General features: G+C 46.5%; 1 protein-coding gene across 4 annotated transcripts in view; it reads left to right on the forward strand.

Annotated features, from left to right (window-relative positions):
- Nucleotides 1–21867, forward strand: part of SAMD11 (sterile alpha motif domain containing 11) — a 175128-nt gene that overhangs the window by 37095 nt on the left and 116166 nt on the right. For all 4 annotated transcript variants that reach the window (XM_030537710.1, XM_030537711.1, XM_030537712.1 and 1 more), the window contains exon 3: nt 16819–16997. In XM_030537710.1, coding sequence (XP_030393570.1) covers nt 16819–16997 — 179 coding nt within the window. The remainder of the gene's footprint in view (nt 1–16818; nt 16998–21867) is intronic.

Raw genomic sequence — 21867 nt, forward strand, 5'->3', positions numbered from 1 at the left:
CATTGTTAGGACCATCGTTAACGGTCGGGCTTCGGTTTGGGAAGAGCCCTTTGAAGGGGTGTGTATGGAGGTTCTTAGGTAGAGGCCTGTGACAGGCTCGGTCAGGCCTTCCCTGCCCCTTGCTGGAGGCATCAGCACCCTGACACTAGGGTTACCACCTGCCCGGGTTTTACCTGAACAGTCTGGTTTTTGGCTTCTGTGTCCAGGTGCCATTCAAGGTTGCCAGGAGCCTGGTTTTCAACTGGAAATTCCGGTCGAAAAGGGACCTGGCAGTGTCTGGTCAGATGTACTGACCGGATACCAAAAGTCTGGTTACCGCGGGGCGGCGCTGAGTCATTTACCCGCGCCAGATGGGGCTGCCTCCGAACTGCGGGCAGCTCCTGTTCCAGCCCCAGAGCAGAGAGAGCCCACTGGGGGGAGAGGGAGGTGGAGATGATCTGGAGGGGAGAAGAGCAAGTGGTGGGCGGGGCCTTGGGAGAAGAGCAGGGAGAGGGGGGGCCTCAAGGGAAGAGGCGGGGTGAGGGCGTGGCATCGGGGTAGAGGCAGAGCAGGGGTGTGGCCTTGGAGTCAGGGAGGTGGCAACCTTACCCGACCCCCTTGGCTCAAGGAAAATCCACTCGGAGCGGGCTACCAACTGGACAGTCCTTCAGAGGTCTGGAAGAAACCCTGACCAGTCAGGAGCCAGAAGGCCAGTAAAGGCGGCTTTCCTGCTCCTGCTCCTCACTGGCAGAGCTTGGGGAGGCTGGAACAGAGGAGTCACTCCTCAGCGCTAGCTCAGAACCCCAGGGCCAGGCCAGGGCTTTGCCTTCAGGTGCTACAACGAAGTGCTTGCGTCTGAGGTTTTGTTCAAGCTTACGGCGTGGTCCACCCTGCTCAAAGCAGGTGGCCGAAACTTATGCACTAAGGCGGAGAATGCCTGCGGTACCCCTCTTGGTGCCACAGGCAGCATTGCAGAGCAGCCCGACCTGCCCCAAGCTCAGGGCACTTTATTGGGTATAAAATAAAAATGAGTATGAGGCAGGTCACATACTATAGACTTAATGTTCACTGTAGAGAGGAGGCAGATGCAATGAGGGAAAGGTAAGTGGGTGTCTTCCCTGTGCTCCTTTCTGCAGTAGTTTTGTGTCTGACCCAATATTCAGCACCTGGCTGTTCAGTCCTCTTCTCTGAGTGTTCCCTTGCAACACCCCTTGTGCGTCCTGGCTGGGCCCCAGGCCACCACACCCCTGTCCTGCCGCACCCACACCGTTTGGTACGGAGACTCCTGAGCTCTGCCATGTGGGCTGCTGTGTACTTCCCACTAGGATGAGACCACCATGCTCTTGTCACTGCCGAGGCTGGTTTTGAGCCTGGACAGGCATTCTGGGGTCCCTAGACCCAGTCAGTGTTGGCATGAATAGCAGAATCAGGGAAGAGAGGAGCTTGACTGCTCTGCAAAGACTTGGCGGAAGCTGTGGGTATGTCTACTCTGCAATTAGATACCTGTGGCTGGTCTATGCCAACTGCAGTGTTTTTATTGCAGTGTAGACAAACCATAGGAGAACAGTCAAAATTACTTCATGATCATCTGAATCAGACATTTACCTCTGCACTAAGGAGAGTGTGTGTGTGTGTGTGTGTGTGTGTTTTCATTGATTTATTTATTTTTCTTCTTTAGGAAACACATTGCCATATTTGAAGAGAATGTATTATCCATGGCTAGAGCAGGGCTCCGGGAGTCCCACTTCTAGCTCTGCTGCTGAATCCCTCTGTGACCTTGTGCCAGTCACCCAACCTCTCTCTTTCTCAGTTGCCTTACGTGTAAATTGGGGATAAATCTACTCACCTTCTTCCCATAGGGGTTGGAAGCCTTTAAATATCAAATACTTATAAAGGGTTTTGGAGTCCTCAAGCTGCATAAAGACAGCGTATTATTTGAGTGGGTCACACTGCTTCATATTTGCTCAGCTTTTGTTTGCTTTCTGCTCTCTGGCTGGGAGGGAATTGGAGGGACTGTATGGCTTTTCTCATTCACGAGCTGCAGGTTTCAGAGTATTTTATTTTTAAGGAAGAGTCCCTTTCACCACCTTCACCAAATGTTTCAGGAATACAGTTTGCAGTTACAAACTGCACCAGTTGTTCTCACGTATGTGTATTGGCTGTTCGTTTGTTTTTAAAGTCATTGTAAAGTGCTATGTCTTAACTAAACAAAAGCCATTTTGGAAACTTGAAAGTGATCCACTAACACACCTTTGAACTTTTCTTGTTTGCTTTGGAATTTCAAAGTTTCTTTGACCGGCCTTGGAGGACAGGATGATTCTAAAGAAATCTTGCAGGCAGACCTGGCCACTGCCCACCCTGTAAGTGGCAGCTTATCCTTTGACATTCTCGAGCTGCCCTCTGATGCTGGCATTGAGCTTCGACCATTTCTGTGTACACAGCTCATTAGGGCCTGGAAAGCCCAAATGGAGAGGGGGTGTTAGTGGAAGACTTGTAGCTTGAGTGCCACGTTCTCAAATGGGACAACCACCAGCCAGGGAGGATGCTGCTGGGTGGTCCTGTCAGGGAGGCAGCTGTGGTTGATTTTTGGCACCAGCCTCCCCTGGGAAATACCCACATGCGTTGCAAAACTTCTCCGGTTACTCTGTCTCCGTTGTGTGAAGCAGCTGTTATTTCTCTGCCCTGATCAGCATGTCAGTTTGGCTGCTCCACTTTTGAGGGGAACTTCTGGGAAATCACAGTTCTCTTAAAAGACAAAAAAAGTCCCCTCTTAGTTTCCATCTCTTTCTCCCTGCTACACCTGTGGGATTACCTGTTGAAACTGACAGTAGAATTGGCTTAGTTCAGTTGATAACATGGTGCTTTTTGTAGAGGATCCAGCAGGGGATCGGAAGTTAAGAAACCTGGGATTCTGTCCAGGACTTTTCCACAGATGAAGTTTATTTGGCTTTGGGCAAGTCACTAAAGCCCCTATTTTCAAATTAGCCATGAGTTTTGGGCACCTTGGTGTTCTGGAAGCCCAGCCTCAGAATCTGAGGCTCAGACTCCTTTCGGCTTTTCAAAGGTGCTGAGCCTCCCACAACTCCCAGTTACTTGAACTGTGGGTGCTCAGCACACCTGAAAATCAGTTTCAAACGGTCTCGAACTGGGGACCCAAAAAAATGGAGAGACTCACGATTAGTAGCCAGTTTTGAAAATCTGGGCCTCAACTGCTCCGTGACTCAGTTTACCCCTCTAGAATGAAGATAATTATTGACCTTTGTAAAGCACAGCGACGTCTTTGGTTGAGGGCTATTGCTTTGCTTTCTATTAAAAGAACAATGTATATATATTTTTTCCCTTTAAGAAATGTTTCACTTTGCTTTTTCATCTCTATAAACATTGCCCTGTGTCACAGCAACTCTGTCAACAAGGAAAAACCACCTTTAGAGGCAGGGCAGGAGGTGAAAATTGCACCCCGTCTCCTGCTGAAGCAAGTCCTGCCTTTTGAAAAGTCTGACAAGCAGAGGCTGGGCCCAGCGTGTCTTCTGAGGAGCAGTTCATAAGCTGAGGGCATGAGTCTGAGGAACATCCAAGAAATACTTCCAGCAAGTCTCTCTACAACAAAATAAAAGTATAAACACAGGGGCGGCTCTCTCCTCTCCCCCACTGAATTCTTGGGGAAAGTCTGTATTTGCTCATTCCTGATGGGACAAACGCTGGAGTGAAATGGTAACTCCCGAGGGAACGTGGGGGGGGGGTTCTGTGGTCACTTCTCCTTCTCTTATCCAAGAAGTCCTGTAGTGTGGATTCTAAAGGGGAAGGGGAAAGGTACAAGACAGGGTCCTTTAGGTCCTTCTCTCTTCAATGAGGGAAGGGGAGTGAGGGAGGGATGGGATTCAAATACAAAGGAAAATAACATAACTTTGCTTATCCTTAGAAGAAGGTAGCGTCTGTGGCCAAATCCTCAGCTGGTGTAAGTTGGTGTAGCTCCATGAGTGCCGATTTACATTGACTGGAAGTTCTGGCCTTACCCCTCTGCTTCCTCCTTTTAACCTCAGCATTGTACTGAAGGCGCACACAGATTATTTAGTGTCGGACCCTCACGGGAAGTAATATCCAGCCTGCTCCTCGAGCTTCTTCCAAAGAGCCTTTGAAAGCGAGTAGCTCCAAAAGACAAACACTTTTCCCCACTCCTGAGCTCCCCCCGCAAAGGTTAAGAGTTCCAAGTGGCTATTTCCAGAACAGAAGAGCTCCAGCTGTAGTTACAAATTATTCTTCAAGCTTTATAATGTGCTGGAGGATAATAAATGGAAAGTGTTTCCTTCTATTCACAAATCGGGTTCCTCTGTTTCTTTACAGCTTCAATAAATAATATTGCTGATGTTGATAGACACAGCTACCACCTCTAGAGTCCGAGCAGCTTTCGTTTTGTTTTTAAAATGATTTCCTTGTACTATAGTAGAACCCAGGGGCTCCTTTAAGCCAGACACACTGTAAGAGATGGTCCCTGCCCCAGAGAGCTTACAGTCTAAATAGTAACTAAGACAATGGGAGGAAAAAAGATAGTGTCACTAACCTCATTTTAAGATGAGGAAGTGGAGGCACAAAGAGGTCAAGGCAGTTGTCTAAAGCCACACAGGAAGTCTGTGGTTGATCCAGAAATCATTTTCTTGTTTGGCCCCCACAGCCCTTCCAAAAAAGAAGTTGAACATGCTGTCAGAAGTGGATCTGAAATGTCTCTAATGGAGTTGAGAGCTACTGTGTCGTACAGTTGAAGTGTGGCCTTCAGCGGGGCAAAGTTTGCATCACCTCCAAAGATTGAAGCCCAAGATTCTAAGCAAGTAAAGAACTTAGAAGTCTGCCTTGTCACTCGTTTATGAGGCCTCATATAGTAGAAGGCGGTTATGTTCCAGGTCCCCACTTTTTGTGGCCAGCTCCCTCACCTCCACAGCCAGAAGGAATTTGTGGCTCATAGCCTCAGATGCTGAGTTTATATCCAAAGAGTAATTTAGTCCAAGGCCGTATTTGATGGAATAAAATGGCTTAGGAGCTCTGTTGGCAACACTGTTATGGACACTTTTTAGATTTCAAGAGATTGAAACTTCCTCCTGGGTGTAGGACATGTAGGAGCCAGCACAGGCACCAAGGTAAGGCACATGAGTATCAGTCAAAGTCAGAGTGTTGATCATTTTGTTTTTTGCTCTGACCAGGTGTCTGGAAATATTTCCTATGACACAATAGCTCAGAAGCAGAGCAAGTAGCTCCGGGTAATTCCTCAAACTCCAGCAAAGAGTAAGATGTTGATAGTGGGAAGGCTTATCGTAACTCTTGAGTTGGTTGCACAAGAGAGACAGAAGAGTCTTAGAAGTCCTACACAAAGGCTATAAGAACTCAAGAGATTTTCCTCCAGTGTGCTTCAATGCCTCTTTCACAGAGCCAGAAGTGCTTGGTGAAGTCTGGAGACATTAATAATAATTGGAGATATACCAATCTCCTAGAACTGGACGGGACCTTGAAAGGTCATTGAGTCCAGCCCCCTGCCTTCACTAGCAGGATCAAGTACTGATTTTCCCCCCAGATCCCTAAGTGGCCCCCTCAGGGATTGAGCTCACAACCCTAGGTTTAAGCAGACTAATGCTCAAACCACTGAGCTATCCCTCCCCCTATTGTTAAACATATACTCCAAGTTGAGAGCAATTGCACCATTCCTCAGAGGAGAACAAGATACTTGGTAGACCCCAAAGAAACACGTGAATACTGACCAGTGAGAGATCTTCCTGCCTTGAAACATTCCTTTAAAGAAAAGAAGGTTCCTATATCAAGAATCTCCCCATCTCACAAAGGGGATGGCAATAGAAGATGACCTGTCCTCTATGCTATCAAAAAAAGGAGTAATTGCAATTCATCATACACTTACTTGCACCATCCAGGGGAGGGATAGCTCAGTGGTTTGAGCATTGGCCTGCTGAACCCAGGGTTGTGAGTTCAATCCTTGAGGGGGCCATTTAGGGATCTGGGGCAAAATCAGGAAAGCAGGCGGACGTTTCATTTTTTAGATGCCATACTTGTAAAAGCAGAATCGTTTCACAGGACATCACTTCCAGAACAGTACAGATGTACAGCCACTGGGTCCATTATACAGTTCAAGGAGAGCTCTTCTAAATGTGTCTCAACTGCATTTTACTCTCTTGGAAGGAAAATTTTTCGCGTCCAGTAATCTGGGAATTCTTCCCACACACCACTGTCTCAAGATGAAAGCCTTGTAACGTGGGTCCTAAGAGATCCTGCTTCTAATAGGATCTCATGGGGTGATGGTGTAATGGTCACTTCTTTGGCTCAGATTATTTTAATCTCCTCCCTTAGAGCTTGTACACACTACACTTACTTTGGTATAACTCAAGTCACTCAGGGATGTGAAAAAGCCACCCCCTTGAGCAATGTAAGTTACACCAGTCTAAGTGCTGTTGTGGACAGTGCAATGTTGGCGGGAGAATCTCTCCCACTGGCATAGCTACTGCCGCTTGGGAAAGTGGAGTAATTCTGCCTACGGGATAGAGCACTGAGGACAATTTCCGCGCAATCTTTGAAAGTCCTTTACATCGTTACATGGCAGCTGATTAAACCGACTTATTGTCAGACCAACCTTTAACTGATCCAGGCTTGTTTGAGAAAAACAATAGATACCAGTCTTCTGAAACAGGATTCAAGAATGGGCATGCTCATTGTGACAAGGCAGATGGTCGACAAGAGAGTCATATTGTGGCATAAACTGAAGCCAACCAGCAATGACTTCAAAACATTTTTCTACACTAGGTGTATCAAGACTATAGCAGGTATCCTATTAGAGGCCAGTGACTGGACCGCAGTGGGCTATATAAATTGACAAGGGGGCACGGAAACCTCCAGCCTACATCAAGAAATGATTCAGATGTGCTACTGTGGCTGGGGAAGAGGAAGATGACAATAAAAACAACTTATATCTAAACAAAACTAAATCGTTCCGTAGATTGGTCCAACAGACAGGCCTTCCCCCCAGGAGAATGGGAACTCTACCAACAGATGTTCTGCCAAAGAGCGAATATGTGGAATTTCCCTGTGATACACTTCACTAGCATCCAGGAGCGGCAGGAAAGTACAAGACAATTCCAGACATCAGGAGGAGGAAACACACAAGATAGATGACTTTTTGCTCTTGGGCTGTGAGCGGCCAGTAGTGGTGTAGGGATTTCCCACCTCCTTTTCCGCCGCGAGTAGCCAGAATGCCAACAGAGGGGGAGAGAAGGTTAGATAGGTCACTTCATACTGGACCTGTGGCTCCCACTTTTCATGGTCAAGGTCGATGCCATTCAGTGAACTGTGAAAAATTCTGCTGTATTTGAGAAGAGCTTACTGTATACATACTCCATCTGTCTCCCCACGGCAACCTAAATAGATAAGGCACTGGTTCCTAAACCAGGGATTATGGATCCATGTCCTATCCGGGGGAAGATGGTATTTCTCTTTCAAAGATTGTGCTGGATGCTCCATCACTGGCACTATTAAAATCAAGGTTAAATGTTTTTCTAGAAGATCTGCTCTAGTCCAAGCAGGAATTAATTCAGGGAATTCCTCTGGCCTGTGCTGTACAGGAGGGTGGACTAGCTGATCAAAATGATTTGGAATCTATGCGTCTGGAAAGAATGAAACTAGCTGCCAGCTGATGTGAGCGCAAACCCTGCAGTCCCAGGACCTTAGTGATACCAGATCAAATTAATCACTTGGTGTGAGTAAGTGCAGCTCCCACCTAAGTCAGTGGGAGGCATATCCACTTTGCACTGTGGCTTGTTCCTCATGACTTCGGAGCATTTGCTGGAGCAGGTAAGAGCTTTGTCTGAGAAGGGATCTTTTCTCAGTGTCTCTCAGATAACGTTATTCTTAGTCCAGCTCTAAAACGTCTAGAGAAGATAGCTTCTTTCCCTCTCCTGGACCCACAAGTATTGCTCTTCTGTCGTTGTGCCCTAAGCCTCAGCAATTTAAGGAAATTTAGCTGTGTTCTCCCGACGTTCACAAGAACAACAGGGTATTTCTGTTCTGGAATTCAATCGGATTCTTTGTTTTGATTCATTTTGGTGCATGGGAGTGATGGGGTCTTGAAAGGGTCATGAGGTGTAAGCCATCCTCAAGATGAGTTAAATCTGCCATGCAACAAGCTTTATAAGCCAATAAGCCTCCTTGTGAAAGTTTGGCATAAGTCACCTGGAGGATTCTTATTTTGCATCCGATACTGAAGTGGGGACAATAACCTTGAAAATCACATATTGTCTCTGGAGCTCTGTCCCTATGAGAAAATAAATTGTCGGGTATGTGGAAATGCCTCCTTTTTCTAGCTGTCACTTCATTCTTCTTTTTATTTTTATTTTTTTAGAGGAACAGTTTCAAAAGTAGATTGATCCCAAAGTTTGACCCACCTAAAACCTCAGACCAAGCAGCCTAGCACTTATGATGGAGTCTGTATTAACAAACCAACCTGCACCCATGATGGAAGAAAACATCTTTGAGGAAGGAAACAGGTTTTTGGTTCTGACTGTTATAAACAATGGTGTGAAAAGAAATATTCCCCCAAATTTGAAAAATAGCTTTTGAACAGAGTTCTTCTTTTTAAAACATTTGGTGGGCAGGATTCGTTCCAGCTATTGGGCCTGCCAGCGTAACGGTCAGTTGTCACTTTGGCAGTAGAAGTGTAAATATTGCACTCAAATGATGGCCTAGGAAGAGCAAATATAGAAGGATGCATGAGTGCACGTGTTAGCGAAAGCAAGGAGGGCTAGATATTCTTATCCTTCGGCCTTATTCAGTGCCTTTCACCTGGAAATCTTAAAGCTGTTTAAAAAGTTGGTAAACATTATTACCTCTCTTATAGGTAGAGAAACTGAGGCACAGTGCAATGGAATGGCTTGCCCATGGTCATGCAGTGAACCAAGCCATGAACTCAGGTCTTCAGATTCTTTCTCCTTTTGCTTATTTTTTCAACCTTTCATTAGAGATGGGGAAACCCAGGACTGATTTGGATCAAGATCTTGCTTTATATAAACCCCCAGATTGTTGGGGAAGAAAGGGTGTTGTTCCTGTGAATGGCTCTCATTTTGGCCATGTGATAGGGTGCAGAGGCAACCATGTCTTCTAGCAAACAAAGAATTAATAGTAACTCAGGCTTGCACGGGTGTGGGAAGGGAACATTGCAGTAACAGCTCCAGGACCAGGCATAGAGAGCATTTGCCTGGGAGAAGACTATTCCCTGAACCTATGGACCTAGAGGAAATATTTTTGCTACATGTTGATGTTCATCTGTGATCAGGTGATAAAATTCTCACTGGAAGTGAGATCTCATGGACTGATTGTGTGTGTGTGTGCACGTCTCCAGTCAGCACCAGTATTTTTTTATTTCATAAGGCCCAAAGCAGAAAACTTCAAACAATCCCAAGATTGGAAAAAGTCCCCTTGGCCTAGTGTGCTGTAATTCCCACACACCTGTTTGTCTCATTGCCTCTTCTCCCTGTGTTTGGAAGCTTACCTGAGGGCTTGTCTGCATTGCAGGAGCGGCTTGGCTTTGGCTCAGCTATGTGGGTGTAACTTCACCAGTGCTAACCCCTCGTGGAGGCACGATGAACTGATGTTAAACAGCAATAGGCTGGCCCAGTGGTTAGGGTGTTAGTTTAGGATTTAGGAGATCTGGGTTCCGTTACCTCTTCCACCTCAGACTTCCTATGTGACCTTGGGCAAGTCCCGTAGCCTCTCTTGCTCTCAGGTCCCCATTTGTGAAACAGGGATGATAATTCTCTTCCTCTCAGGGTGCTATGACAAAAAATGCAGCAAAGGCTGTGAGGTGCTGAGAAATTACAGCACTGGGGGCCATCATAGTACCTAAGGGAGAGATACTGATGCAGCTTAGCTTGGTTTCAAAGCTGAGTCACTCTAACTGGGCTGGGGTAGCCAAGCCGAGATGCCCGTGAAGTGGATGATTCTTGCCTCAGGGACCTCCTTCTTCTGATGTTTATTACCATTCATAGATTATAATGGCAGAAGGGACCATTGTGATCTTCTCTGACCTCCCATATGACAGGCCGTAGGGCTTCCCTGAGTTAATTACATTAATATGTGTGTTGCTCAAAATCCAATCAGAAGGAAAGTACACCCCCTCCCCCATCCTATGTTAACGAATTCTGTCAGGAGCCAACCCGTTCTCGCAGCCCTCTCAGCCAGCTCCAATATGCATTGGTGGACACGGCCCAGAAGATACAAGAATAGATGACATGATGCTTTTTAAAGTGTAACAGGATGGCAGTGTGCAGGTCATGTCTTCCTCAAATAGCTGATCGAGTAGAGGATAACAGCCTACTGCTGCTGCCAGCTGCTGGAGTTCCTCCTCTAGCTCAAGCAGCAGGAGGTCTTTGCTGCAGTGCAGCTTTGGGATTCCTGCTTTGCTGATGACCCTTGCCGGGAGGCGCTTTAGGATCAGGGCCCTGCCTGTTTTTGTGCTTGTACCACCTCAGTCCACTGTTGGTGCCTCTGGAAACAAGTAATAAATTATAAACGTGTTAGCCGTCAGGTTAGGAGCTGGACTGAATTTGACAGGGAGGCAGAAAATAGCTGTGCTGGAAAGCTGCTGACTGTTGTTTTATTCATTTGTTCATTACTGAACATCGGAGCAGGGAATAAGACGGGAGAGCTGGACAGCTTGTTCTATCTGTGACCTCTGCTTTAATGGTGAAGCGGGTAAGCACCTGGGATCCGAGCTGCTGCTGCAATACTGGATTTGCTATTGAAACAATCAACATGGTAGTCCACTGGTCTAGAACGTTTAATGAAGGCCCCAGGGAGAATACAGGCTTATTCTGAAACTGAATTGACCCTTCCATAGGTGTTTATATTAATCACAGCCAAGCCTAATTGCAAACTCTGGGCGAAAGTACAGTTAATTATCCTATGGGGGGATGTTTAGCTGCTTTTCTTGTGTCATTTCCCTAATTAAAGCAATTTGGCTGGGTTTTTTTAAATCACTTTCAAGAACTCAGAACCTCCCGTCCCTTCTCCAAATTTTATTATCAATAAAAAGAGAAAGAAATGCTGTCTGGACTTGAGAATTTCCTCCACATATGGAACAGATTTAGCATTCTTAAGCTCCCAGCAGTGGCAACACACAGATCTTATTCCTTGCCCCCTGCCCCACCATTTCCCTCTCGACTCATGTGTTTCCCACAGCTACGTCTGAGGGTAGGAGGGAAAGTACACCCTCTAGCTTGTTGTTCTTTCTGTCTGTCATGCAAATCATCTTGTATGAGCAGAACTTATATATTTGCATGCATACTACTTTTCTGTGTGTGAGTCTTTAAACGCTGCTGGTTTTGATGCTGAAGAGGTGGCCTCCACAAGGACTGCACCTGTTCAGCTCTTTGGGTCAATTCCCTGTAGTATCAGATGTCCAGATTTTGCCTTGCAGTCAATGTGGACTGGTGAGAGCTTTTACTTTTGTATTAATTTTTTTTCATTGAGATTCCGCTGTGCAGCTTGTGTAGCAGAGGCCTTTGCGTCGCTGGGATCAATTAAATACTCACCAGGGACTTTCTCGGAGGAATCTTTCCTTTTCTGGCTGACTTTGAATGTCACAACAGGGCATTCAGCTGTTTTGACCTCGTTGCAGTAGTTCCCAGGGCAGGAAACCTTTCCTAACCCCCCCTCCCCAACTTCTGCATGCTCCACCAGTCATTCCATCTGCAAGCTTTCACAGAGCTCTGATGCAATATCGTGGTTTTGGTATTCTTGGCTAAGAACAACACAGCTCTGGGGGAGCGCTACAAGGGAGTTGGATGGGTAGGTGTAGAGTGGTTTTATTTTGTAACTCTGATTACTTTGATTAACCAGAGTCATTCCCACCCTCTGGAAGGGAAGAAAGATTATCATAATTCTTCTCCTTCCTTCTGTTCCACAACAGAACCCCATGACCTGTTTGCAGGCTTCTGGTGCACTCAGGTACAACTGTTCCCAAGTTGTTTTGCCTTTCTAGTGCCATTGCATCCTTAACTTTGGTAAGATGTGAGGTTAAATTTCATGTCAATTTCTATCTCGTGTGGCCATGGGCGGGAAAGTGACTGTGATGTAAAAAATAAAAAAAGACAAAGCAATTAATGGTATCGAAAGATCATAGAAGCGTGAAGTGTGAGTGACTGGCAGCTGGACTGACACAGAGACAGCTGGGTGTGGGTGGGAAATAGTGGGATATTGGCTCAAATTCCAGCTGTGTTTCTTTATTCCGTAATCTTAACCCGCAAAAATAATCATAAGCAATATAGAAAGGGAAAAAAAGAAGCTGATAATACATAGGTGATTCTGCTCTGCATCCAGTGCTTATCATTCTGAAAGCTGTAGAGAAATGTTTGACGTCCTAATTACACCAAAATAAGGATGAAATTGTCTATGTTTTCCCCCGATCCAAGGGCAAGAGAATCTTTGGGGTTCGTCATGTTATGAATATAAAAAGTAAATAAGAACAGTGTATTTTGAAAAGAATAAAATTCTCTTGCAGTGTTTGCAACTCAACTATTGCAGCCTCTTGCTAATGTATGAGACCTGCACATAATCCCACTGCCGCATGTACAAGTCTTCCTAGTTGCAAGATGACAAGGCTCCATCAAATACCTATAAAGCCCATACCTACCTATTCATAATAATGCTGCTGCAATTTCTGAATGCCTACCAGCACATAACATCGCTTTGCTGAATTCATGCTTAACTACCCACCACTTGTGAAATTGAACCACTCCGAATCCGAATACCTGCTGGTACCTGTATTAACAGGGTTCACCTGCACAGGTGCCTCTTGCTGATGGTATTGACAAGGGGTCTGGATCTGATCCAAGTGAGAACAATTCCATTGTCTTTAGTGGACTTTGGATCAGGCCCAGTGTGTTGATTAACAGTTCTGTTTTACTCACCCATGGCCTAATCCAGAGCCCTTTGAAATCAGCAGAAAGAATCCCCTTGATGGAAGCAGGCTCTGGATCAGGCCTGTAGTTGCCTGAATACCTAATATAAATGCAAGTGTGTCCGCACTAGTAAATACCCCTTCATGGATTAAGAAAGTGAAATTGATTGGAAACTGACAAAACTCAAGGACAGAATTGACTCTTCTAGTCTGTTTATTTGCCTGACCTGGGAGAAATGCAAAACACCCCCCCAACTGCATAAATAGTACAAATAAAACTTTAAACACTGCAATTCATTTTTAACACTCTCGTAAGTTTTCAGTTGCACAGTTTAGGCATTTTTTAAATTAAATACTCAGGGTCTGTTTTCCACTCTGCGGCACGGGCTTGAACGTCCATGTAGACGCCATTCCATTTTAGTGCAATTATACGGGCATAAAGGAGTGGAGAATCAGGCCCTTCAGTGTAACTAGGTTGTCCCTTTTTCGGATCAGGTCTGTGGGTGCCACTGCTGTTGGATGCCATTGTGACTTTAGGGGAGGGGATGGAGGGTGTCACTGAACCACACTTTGTGTCGGGGTTTAAGTGAAATGAGTCAGTTTATAGAGGTGCAGAGTATTAGAAATGTTGGTGAGGGGAGAGGAAGAACCTGTGTTGTAGTAAGGCCATTAGTTCTGTTCATGGCCTGACGGGCTCTTTCTGTAGGTTTAGTGCCTCCTTTGCTGTCGCACTCTCACTCTTGTTAGGTCTGATGAGTCCCTGAGCAGTCACTGAGACCTGGTAACTGCTCTAAGGTACCATAATGGCCGTAAAATGGTTTTTATTATCTGATCAGCGCTGTTCTCTTTAGCCTGCGAAGTCACAGCAGAGAGCATATTGCAATTATTTTGCAGCGGAAATTTGCACACCCTCCCTTCCACCCCCTTTAATTGTTATGATAAATTGCAACTTCAGGAAAATATATAAAGCTCTGGGATGATAAAGCCAACTGATATTCAGCCCTGGTCTTTCAGCATGACTGGAGCCGGGTGCAAACACAACCCTTTTACAGAACACGCTGCACAAGCCATAGCTACAGAGGATAGCTTTAGACAGAGGCTGAGCTCTGTATAGATTTGCTAACAGAGTGCTGTATGCAGTGGAGCTGGAGGGAGCCACGTAGGGGAGGAGAAGCCCCGAGCCTATGGAAGGTGCCTAGGGTGAGGGAAGCAGAGCCTCCATGGCATGTTCCTCCAGGCCTTAGACTTTAGAAACCGCTCTTTATATGAACCACGTGATTGGGTCTCTTGAAGGAGGCAGGCTGGTGTGTGTGTGTTTTTGTGGGGACAGCCATTGTCTGTAGCATCGTCTCTGGGAAGCCCCTGGGGTATCCCCCTCATGTAGGCTTCAGACCATCTCATTCAGCTCTGGCAAATGTGCTGCCTTGCAGCTGAGAATGGGCACTTGGGAACCAACACTCAGACATCCTGCTCACTGCAACATGTCCCAAGATTCGTACAAATCCTGGGACTTCCAGTGGCTTAGAGGGATTCACCCTGTTGCTGTTCCACAAGGGTTCGGACTGCATCACCTCTTCTTCACTCACCCCCAGTTCCTCCCACCCCGCCCCAAGAATAATTTGCAAGTAAATTGAAAATGTTCCTCTGGAGTGTCTTATCCCCTACATATGACAGTTTCCTCCATTTTCAAGCCAGTTTGACCCATTGCTTCTCTGTCCCCTGATGTTTGCTGGTCACAGCAGCTGCTTCTTTGGCTCTGAAATGCACTAGAATGGGAAGGCTAACAGGCCTCCTTCGGGTTACACCTTTAGGTGGACATAGCTAATTATTGCAATAATTAGGGCTCCCCTTAATTAACAGAACTGGAAAGTTAGTGGCAGACATGGACGAGATGTTTTCATTTGGCGTTCTTCAAAAAGTTTGAAATTTTATTTAATTAAAAAAAAAAGACTTACATTGAGGTTTATTCAGCTATCCAGTAGTTCTCCCCTGCTTTTCCAAAGCATTTCATTTGTCAGGATTATTTGGAAGGTCCGAGCTGCAGCCTCTGCAAACCTCTGTGAGGTTAAATGTCACTGTGCATTTATCTGACCTGGCCTGACACACTTCACTTTCTGCTCTCTGCAAGTCCCTCCTGAAAGCATGCTCCTGCCAAGAGGGCTGCAAGGCCTTGCCTTTCCCACCGAAGAAGATGCACAAATTGTAGGGAGGTCACAGGACTCCTGCTTCGCTTCACTGCTTTCATTATTCCCTTTGCAATCACGTGTTTGTGTTGATGTCTAGTTAGATTTTAAGCTCTAGAGGGCAAGGATCTTAGCTTTGTATCCAGCTGTCTCAGGTCTCCTAAACCCCTTTCACACCAGGTGTACGAATGTGATGGTTGCCATCTTGCCTGCTGGACCTGAGAGGGAACCAATGTGCTCCTGAGCGGGAAGCATGAGTTTGTATAGCTTGAGCTAAAAAGCCAAGATTCCCTAACTGGGGTGATGATAAACTCTCATCCTCTCTGGATCAGGCACAGAGTGGGGGACCTGTGTCACACAGTCACTGGTGGGTTACACCAGTGGTTCTCAGCAAAGGGTACGTGTATCCCTGGGGGTATGCAGAGGTCTTCCGGAGGGTACATCAACTCATCTAGATATTTGCCTAGTTTTACAACAGCTGCATAAAAGGCACCAGCGAAGTCAGTACAAACTAAAATTTCATACAGACAATGACTTGTTTATACTGTTCTATATACTATACAGTGAAATGTAAGTACAATATTTATGTTCCAGTTGATTTATTTTATAATTATATAGTACAAATGAGAAAGAGGGCAATTTTTTCAGCAAACGTGCTGTGACACTTCTGTATTTTTAGGTCTGATTTTGTAAGCGAGTGGCTTTTAAGTGAGGTGAAGCCTGGGGGTATGCAAGACAAATCAGACTCCTGAACGGGGTACTGTAGCCTGGAAAGGTTGAGAGCCACTGGGTTAGGCTACCCCAATCGTAAATGAGATGTATGGTTATTATTGGGATCAGTGCCCCATTGTGCCAGGTGCTGTACATGTGTACAACAAAAAGACAGTCCCTGCCCCAAGAGCTTTCAGTCTGTTTGTACTTTGGCTTTCTCAAGAAGTGCATGGTCATTGACGTACTTTGGCAGGACTGTCTGGGGAGAGTTTGCACAAGCTCCTTCCTCTGTTAAAATCCACCCAGTTCAGCTGGGAGTGTGAAAAGGACAGTGAAAACCGCTGTGATGATAGCTTTACATTTGCAGTAGTACAGACTCTTTGCTGTTATGGAGGGATGGAGCTTGCGTCGGATGGTGCGGGGAATTTCTGTTAGAGTCACAGGGAGTTTGGGGTGTGGGTCAGGCCTGTAGGTATTCTGGCTGGGGGAAATTCACCCCAGTGTCGAAAACCTGCAAGAGGTTGTGTGTGACTCGGGTGGTTCCCCACCCTCCCCTCATGCACCACTTCAGTCAAAACAGGGCTGAAGTGGGACTTAATTGGAGCATAGTCTTGGTGCTGAGGGGGAGGAGAGAGAGAGATTCTCCCCTGTTATGCATAAAATCTATTCTATATAATTAGTAGGAAATCTCTCAGAGAGGGTGGGGCTGGGCCCTAGCTCTGCTGTCGTCTTCCCCTCCTGTTGGCCTGGCCCAGCAGGAAAAGCGTAGGAAATGGGATTGTGAAGCGTCTGTCTGTTAGAACTGCAGCAAGTTTATGATGAGTGTGACAGTCATGAGAACCCCCTTGAAGTCACCTGTATTTGAACCTTACACCCATGTTCACTGGGCGCTGACTCTCAAAACGTAGCAATTTTGAGGAGAGCTTTTTGGTTCTGAGTTGCCTAATCAAATTATCCTTCTCTTCCCCCTCCCTGACTTTTGTGCCAATTCCTTCTGCTTGCCAGAACCGGGGTCGCCTGGCCGAGAAGAGAACGATCCCTCTGCCTCCCACCAGGCTCCCAAAGAAAGAATTGACCTCCATTTTCTCACATAGCGACGACAGCGAGGAGAGTGACAAGGCCAATGGTCAACACCCCGAAGTGAAGCAGGAGGAGGATCTGCATATCAGTATCATGAAAAGAAGGTACTTTCCGGCTGTGGGATGCCGGCACTGTGAGCCCAGAGATGGAGAGCACTTGATGGCGGGTCATGGGACTGTGCCAGAGCTGCCATGGGAAGCTCAAGTTCAAAGGCTGCCTGTTGGCATCATCTCCTGAATTGGAAACGAAAGTGTAGATGTAGCCGATATAGATTCGTTATACGCAATGAATGGAAGGGGGCTTCCTGCTCTGTGTTCCTTAACTGTGACCCACTCACTCCTGTTTGGAGAGCTTGGGTGTCTGTGGAGCCTTCAGTAGACGTACCATGGAATTTACCTTGGTACTAGTAGCACTCACCCATTAGACGTTAATCTCATTTGACCCTCCGTCCAGTGTTCTGTGACTATGCTGCATGGGGCCTTTGCAATCGCAGATGGTAGAACGTGGCAAAAGTCTAGGAGCCAGATCCTCAGCTGGTATAAGGATGCTGAAGCTACATGGGTTTACACCAGCTGAAGATCTGGCCCTACGTTCCAATTTGTCCTAACGTGACCTCGGTGATCTAGAACCTTTACAAACTTTGGGGTGTTGGTAAACTGAATGGTGGCGGGCGCAGGAGGGTGTTGTTTATGCTCCTAATTGGAAATGTTAAGTTGCTAAACACAAAATCCCAGGCTTGGCCTAAAAAATGCAATGGTGAGTATTGAAGAAGATGTGTTGAAAGAGCTGTGGATTGAAAATAGTAAAATGTCAGGAAAGAGTGTGTGTGTGTGTGTGTGTGTGTTTTGAATATCTCTCTGTACTGTGTGTGCTCCTTCTACCTAAAACCGACACAGGACTGAAAAGGGAATTGAAAATCTTAAGACACACCTAGGTGTCCCCTAAGTTTGGCTCTGGTGAAAAGTCGCGTCACCCCTGGTATTCAGCTGCAGAACTTTGGGTTCTTGCATCTCTCTAGAGAAATATGTTGTTTATAGGATCTATAACTACAGGAAAATAAATATCCAGAGCGGCTGCATCTCGGCCCCCCCATGCATGTCATTGCTACTCATTTTGATCATCATCTCTCTCTAATGCATAAAATCGCTCAGATTCCCAGACAAGCTCTATAAAAACAGAGGAGTGGAAACTGAAGGCATGTAATTGCTTTTCTGTGTTTTATGCGTTCTTGCTCCTGAGCAGATAAGCCATTTCCCCTTTCCTCCAGGCAGAAGCCGCCGCGTGTAACAATGTGATCTCAGGAATAAGGGAGTCGAGAGTAGCCTGGCCCCTCGGGTGAAGCCCGTCTATAACCAAGAGCTCCTCACCCATCATGGTAGTTGGTCAACAGTGCTGGCCAAGGGTTATTAATTGGAAAAAGGGGCAGAGGGGCAGGTGCATCTCGCGCTCTTTCTCCCACATGTGCACACACACAAACCTGGCTAAACAGTCCCAAGAAGCTCCCATAATTTTCCCCTCCGCCCTCCTTTAATTATGCTTTTAATTCTTCAAAAATTACAATGCTAGGCTTTCTCATTAGGAGGGAGAATAACATCATAAATATTTAATTGATATTCAGGGCCCCCAAAAATATAAAGTGCTTTTATCTTAAATCTTTAATTACAGTAATTGCTTGGCCTTGTTTATTAGGAAATGCAGAAAAAAAGATTCCTTAGTTGTCATTAGCTCCTGGTCCTTCAGCTCACCATTTCACTGCCACTCCTTCCACTTTTTTGATCAGTTTACTGGAGGGTCTCAATCTAAACCTTGCTTTGAATTCTTAGGAGGAGGGGCTGATGCTTCCCAGTTAGTCTGAATCCTGTTTACTCCATAGAGGCATTTTTGACCTCACTTTGCTGCCATTATAGAGGGGCTGTGTGAGGATATTGTGTTTGCTTTTTCACTTTCAGACCAGCCTAATCCTCTTTCCAGTGGGAGTTGGCTCAGAGGCCTTCTGTGCCTACAGTTCTTGCTAAGACAGGGCTTTGTTCTGAGATGAGCTGAGCATTGTAGCTGGAGCTGCCTGTGCTCAGCACCTCTCTGGAGCCTTCCAGAGTAATCACTGACTCTGGTACCCTTTAGGGACCCTCTGGGCTCCATGAGTGCTAGTGGGGGCATTGCCTCGGATCAGACCTGTGGCGTGATGTCACAGACGGTGGTGTTCAAGTTCTTCCTGAAGCCCGGGCCTTGGAGATTCTTAGTGGCGAGCAAAAAATGGCTGCAGGGAATATGGAGCCTAATTCATTGCAAACGCAGAGTTTGTCAGGGAATCCATTGGAATGTGGGACCTTTGGAAGATGGTGGAGGAGTAAAGCATGGGGGCGAAGGAGAGCTTGGTAAAGTTGGTCTGGCTGCTTTGTGGGTGTGCCAGTATAGAGACAGAGAGACCTTGTGCTGTCTGACCTATCCCAGAGCTATTCTCGCATCTGTCTTGGTGAAGGGCTAGAACGGCAGAGGCAGCTCCAATGTGCCCAGGCACCACAGTGATGGATGGAGTAATAACCAGAGAGAGGGAATGCATTTTCAATACCGCACCAAGAGGCACCTGCTGCCCACACCTCCACCTTCAGAAATCTCTAATGCTCCAGCTCTTACACCTTTAAAGCACACTTTACATCCAGTCCCACCCTATGGCCTTGAATGCCCAAAGATGGAGCTTGCAGCATTGTTGTTGTAGCCGTGTCAGTCCCAGGATATTGGAGACACAAGGTGGGTGAGGTCTTTCTGTTATTGGATCAGCTTCTGTGAAAGACACAAGCCTTTGAGCTGCACAGAGCTCTCCAGGTGGAGCTGTGAGTCAGAGGGGTAGCACATGCTATTGCCTAGGGCTGGCTCTGGGGGGAACAATGGGTAGAAAGTAGCTGGATCCCTTCTGGGCATGGCTCTGCTGCAGTGTACACGCACTTGCTGTGCTCTCTCTCTTGTCATTAGCAGCACAGTGGAGAGGGAGGAGGGCGTGGTCAACCTGGTTCCAGAGAGGCCAACATCATCATCCTAAAAGCTAGATGTGTAACAGACATGACAGCTGGGGCCACGAAGAGATGGTGCCCCATCTGCTTTCTATTTTAATTCACCTGTTGCAGCCTCCCGTAGTGGTGATGGATTGGGCAGAGTTGTCCTTGCCTCCAGGGGAGAGGAAGAAATAGACTAAACGGTGGACGCCAGGGAGCGAGGTCAGAACAAAGCTAGTCTCAGTGTGTTTCTCTCTCTCTCTCTGTGTCGTTTTGAATACTTTTGTTTCTGATTTCACTTTTATGAAATGTCTCCTTCCACCCCCACTATCAACGTGAGGGGATGTGTGCCAGTGTCAGGAAGGTTTGCCATGGTTCACGAAAAGGGAATGGGGCTTAGTGGGCAGAACGGGTCTGTGAGCTCAGTCTCCTGAGTTCTGGTACAGCCTTTGCCACTGGCACACGAGGTGACATTAGGCAATCCATCCACTTCGGGTCTCCTTGTGGGTGCACTTCAAGAGCAGGTATCAGAGGGGTAGCTGTGTTAGTCTGGATCTGTAAAAGCAGCAAAGAATCCTGTGGCACCTTATAGACTAACAGATGTATTGGAGCATGAGCTGTTATGCATCCGACGAAGTGGGTATTCACGCACGAAAGCTCATGCTCCAGTACATCTGTTAGTCTATAAGGTGCCACAGGACTCTTTGCTGCTTTTAAGAGCAGGGTGTCTGGATTCTGGTACTTTCGGACTGCATGATGGAGGAGGATCGGCTAGTGCAGCTGTCAGCTCTGTGCACTGCAGAAGGGATATGACTGGACAGATTAGGGGCATGGCTGAGGGTCCTGCCATTCCAACCCATGTGTTCCTGCTAGTGCTTGAGCTTGCTATTGGGGGGAGTGGATGCTGCAACTTCTTAAAGGAGTAGTAGGTGCAGCTGCTGAGCACCTTTTGATGTCATCTGTGCTGCATAGGGAGAGTATATGTAGCCACTGTTGGTTGGCCACTGCATCTCTGCACCCCTCTGTCTGTAACAGTAAGAAAGTAGCCCCTACCCTTTTCCTGTAAAATGGGTTCAGTGATATATATCAATCTTACTGGAGTACTATTGCAAAGATTATTGAATGTTTGGAAAGTGCTGGGAGGCCCTGGAAGAAAGGTATGCTATCCAGTACAAATATTCCGTTATTAATTCTGCAAACGGCAGTTTGTGATGATGGTGAATTGCAGTTTTGTCTGCGGGCCCTTTACATAGTCAAGGAAGAAGGTGTCTTTTTGCAGATTGTTTAATAAAGTGGCTAGTGAAGTCACGTGCCTGCCCGTGAGCATGTTGCTAGGTCCTGATCCTACATATTACGGAGCTCCTGCGGAAGGAGGTGTTGGAAGGAGTCAGAGATGCTCAGCAGCTGCTTTTGGTACATATAACAAAGTTAAGTAAAGCAAACCCTGTAACTGACGTGAGCCTGGGTCCCTGTACAGAGATCCAGGTGACCTGTGGTTACAGGTGGGTTGATACATCTTTTAGTGAGACATCATGAGCCCCACTTTAGCACTAAAACAATATAACTGTGGTTTTTCAAAGGAAGCTAAGGGAGGTTGGGCACCAGATTCAACTGAGATTCAATGGGAGTGTGGCGCCTAACTCCCTTAGACATCTTGGAGAATACGAACCTATAATAGTAAGAGAGACTGGCTTAAACCAACAAAGGCCTGGGAGTTTAGAATTAGGGCTGGAACTGCCTTTTAGCCACACCATTGTGTATAGCTACCACAGGCCCTTCAAACAGGAGCAGTAATACTTACATAGATGCTGGATTATAGGCACCATAAAGTAGCTGAAGGATTAACTGGAGGTTTCTCAGTGTCTACACGACAGAGCCTATGTCTACATAACTACGTCGGCGTAGACAGGCAGCGTACGCCGGTGGACGTGCAGAGTCCTGCCAGTTTAGAAACACCACTTCACTGACCCACATTAGCCGGTGG

The sequence above is a fragment of the Gopherus evgoodei genome, chromosome 18 (genome assembly GCF_007399415.2).
Source record: "Gopherus evgoodei ecotype Sinaloan lineage chromosome 18, rGopEvg1_v1.p, whole genome shotgun sequence".
Lineage (NCBI taxonomy): Eukaryota > Metazoa > Chordata > Testudines > Testudinidae > Gopherus > Gopherus evgoodei.